Source organism: Engraulis encrasicolus, chromosome 24 (genome assembly GCF_034702125.1).
Source record: "Engraulis encrasicolus isolate BLACKSEA-1 chromosome 24, IST_EnEncr_1.0, whole genome shotgun sequence".
NCBI lineage: Eukaryota > Metazoa > Chordata > Actinopteri > Clupeiformes > Engraulidae > Engraulis > Engraulis encrasicolus.
This window is the reverse complement of record NC_085880.1, coordinates 410,001-412,500: the sequence shown is the minus strand read 5'-3', so window position 1 is coordinate 412,500 and position 2,500 is coordinate 410,001. Positions and strand designations below refer to the sequence as shown.

At 45.1% G+C, this 2,500-nt stretch overlaps 1 protein-coding gene across 1 annotated transcript in view; it reads right to left on the bottom strand.

Moving 5' to 3' along the window:
• Positions 1–2,500, bottom strand: part of LOC134441844 (cGMP-dependent protein kinase 1-like) — a 118,588-nt gene that overhangs the window by 42,281 nt on the left and 73,807 nt on the right. Inside the window, exon 5 of the mRNA XM_063192257.1 lies at positions 1,325–1,388. Coding sequence (XP_063048327.1) covers positions 1,325–1,388 — 64 coding nt within the window. The remainder of the gene's footprint in view (positions 1–1,324; positions 1,389–2,500) is intronic.

Sequence of the window (2,500 nt, the reverse complement as noted above, 5' to 3'; positions counted from 1 at the left end):
CGACAAACCGTATAGCTTCACATTCATTTTAACACCCTACTTAACTTTCTACAATGCTGTGTCTGCCTTTCCATCTCTTCAGTGGTCTCTCTCTGTTCACTGTGCATGTGGGTAGATACGTAGATTGGTAATGGTGGGGTGGCGTCCGTGCCAATGTCTTATCCTGAGCGTATCGCTCGGTGCGTAATTCGGGTCTAGCCCATCATCAGTGTTCCCGGTTTGGCCAAACTGGGAACATTGATGATGGGGTAGACCAGAAACGTTTGTCCCCTGTCTGCCGGTTTTATTTACTTTTTTCGTCTTTGTTTAATACAGTTTTTGATTTTGCATTCAGCTCCAGTGTGCGACTCCTTTCTTCCTTTTTTAGATACGTAGATTACAAGCATCAGGCTTTGTCGTGGCTCAACAGAGATTCTGTTCCACCAGGGACCCGGGTTTGATCGTCCTGATCCTCCCCTGATCCCCAGCTGTCTCTCAATCCCTCACACTACTTTCTTGTCACTATATTCACTGTCCTATGACAAATAAAAGCCCAAATAAAATATTTTAAAGAATTTCAAGTTACTGTAAGACACCACCATCAGAACTTCCTTGGCCCCAAAACTACCATGGCAAAACTCTATGAAAGCATATAGTAAGAACATAGAGTAGCACAGAAAGAAAGAGCTTAGTGGATGCTTTCAGGCTGTTCATACCTAAAAAGGGTGCAAACATACCCTTTATGAAAAATACAGTAGCGCTTGTATTTCCCATGTGTGAGCTCTGGAGCCCAAGTGACAAGTGAAATTGGGCGCAGATGGCGTTGTTCAGATGGCTGGCTACTCTTAGTAAGCTACAGATGACACATCTAGCAAGAAAACACCCAAGCGCGCCGCTGACTGCTCACAGTGCGCCTTCCATTACAGATGGATGCAGACAGAATATGTTTACATAGATTAGAATAATTAACATTATTCTTATGAAACCATGCAGAAGCAGAGATGAGTAGCCTAATAATTACTCCCTGCCGTATATTCATGCTCTTGGGACAGGGCGACAAGACATGAGCGTGGTTCAAGTGGTGTGTCATGGGTAATCTCGTAGGATTGAGGCTGCCTGACCATCATACACGTGTTAAACTGTGCTTGATTATGAATGAATATGTTTCGTGCGGCAGACGCACACATGCATATTTGTAAGCAGCACACACACACAAAGCGCAGGCACACACATTCACACACACACACACACACACACACACACACACACACACACACACACACACACACACACACACACACACACACACACACACACACACACACACACACACACACACACTTACCTCCTCTAGGCCATCGGCCACCTTGCTCAGTATCTCCTCTGGGTGAACCTGGAATGTGGGGACACTAGGGGAGAGAGAGAGAGAGAGAGAGAGAGAGAGAGAGAGAGAGAGAGAGAGAGAGAGAGAGAGAGAGAGAGAGAGAGAGAGAGAGAGAGAGAGAGAGAGAGAGAGAGTTGTAAATAAATTACTGCAAATACCAACAGCCAACACTTAACACTAGATTTATGTGGGCAATTTCTTACTGGAATGAAAACAAAAATTATTTCATTGAACATTGACAAATATGACACAAGCGATTATAGTCCACTTCAAAACAGATAGATAGATAGATAGATAGATAGATAGATAGATAGATAGATAGATAGATAGATAGATAGATAGATAGATAGATAGATAGATAGATAGATAGATAGATAGATAGATAGATAGATAGATAAAACAAGACAAAAACACCCATATTTGCACACTCATATTTTCACTTCATGCTCCATAATAAACAACTCTCCTGCTTTGCTACGCTCCTCCGTAGTGCGTGTGTATGCGTCAGTGCGGAGCCTTAGCGTCACGTTAGCATGATGATGGAGTGTTTAATATCCCCGTTGACTGCAGCTTCCGCAAGAGGCCACATTGTATCAGTGAGCAGCCAGAGGAGGATGGAGGGCATATAACACAAACAAACACACAAACACACACACACACACACACACACACACACACACACACACACACACACACACACACACACACACACACACACACACACACACACACACACACACACACACACACACACACACACACACACACACTCTTCCCACTCTTCCCACTCTTCCCATCCCCCTCCCTGGCAATCAGATCCTGACCCCGGCTGGAGCGCTCCACCACCCAATTAAGAATTAATGAACTAATCAGATCATGAATTAATAATTCAAGGCTGGGAAAATGCACTGTGGCAGGGCAGAGGAGCAGGGACCAGGCGTAGGCGAGGCGGCATTTAAACCCAGTGGGGGCAGACTCCATCTCGCTGGCATGGCTCACATAATCTCACACACTGCAGTGCACACACATTACAGGTACTGTATATTATATTCCTGTAGAGCAGGTGTCACCAACGTGGTGCCCGCGGGTACCAGGTAGCCCTCCAGGAACTTCTGATGTGCCCACCAAGGATGTTAG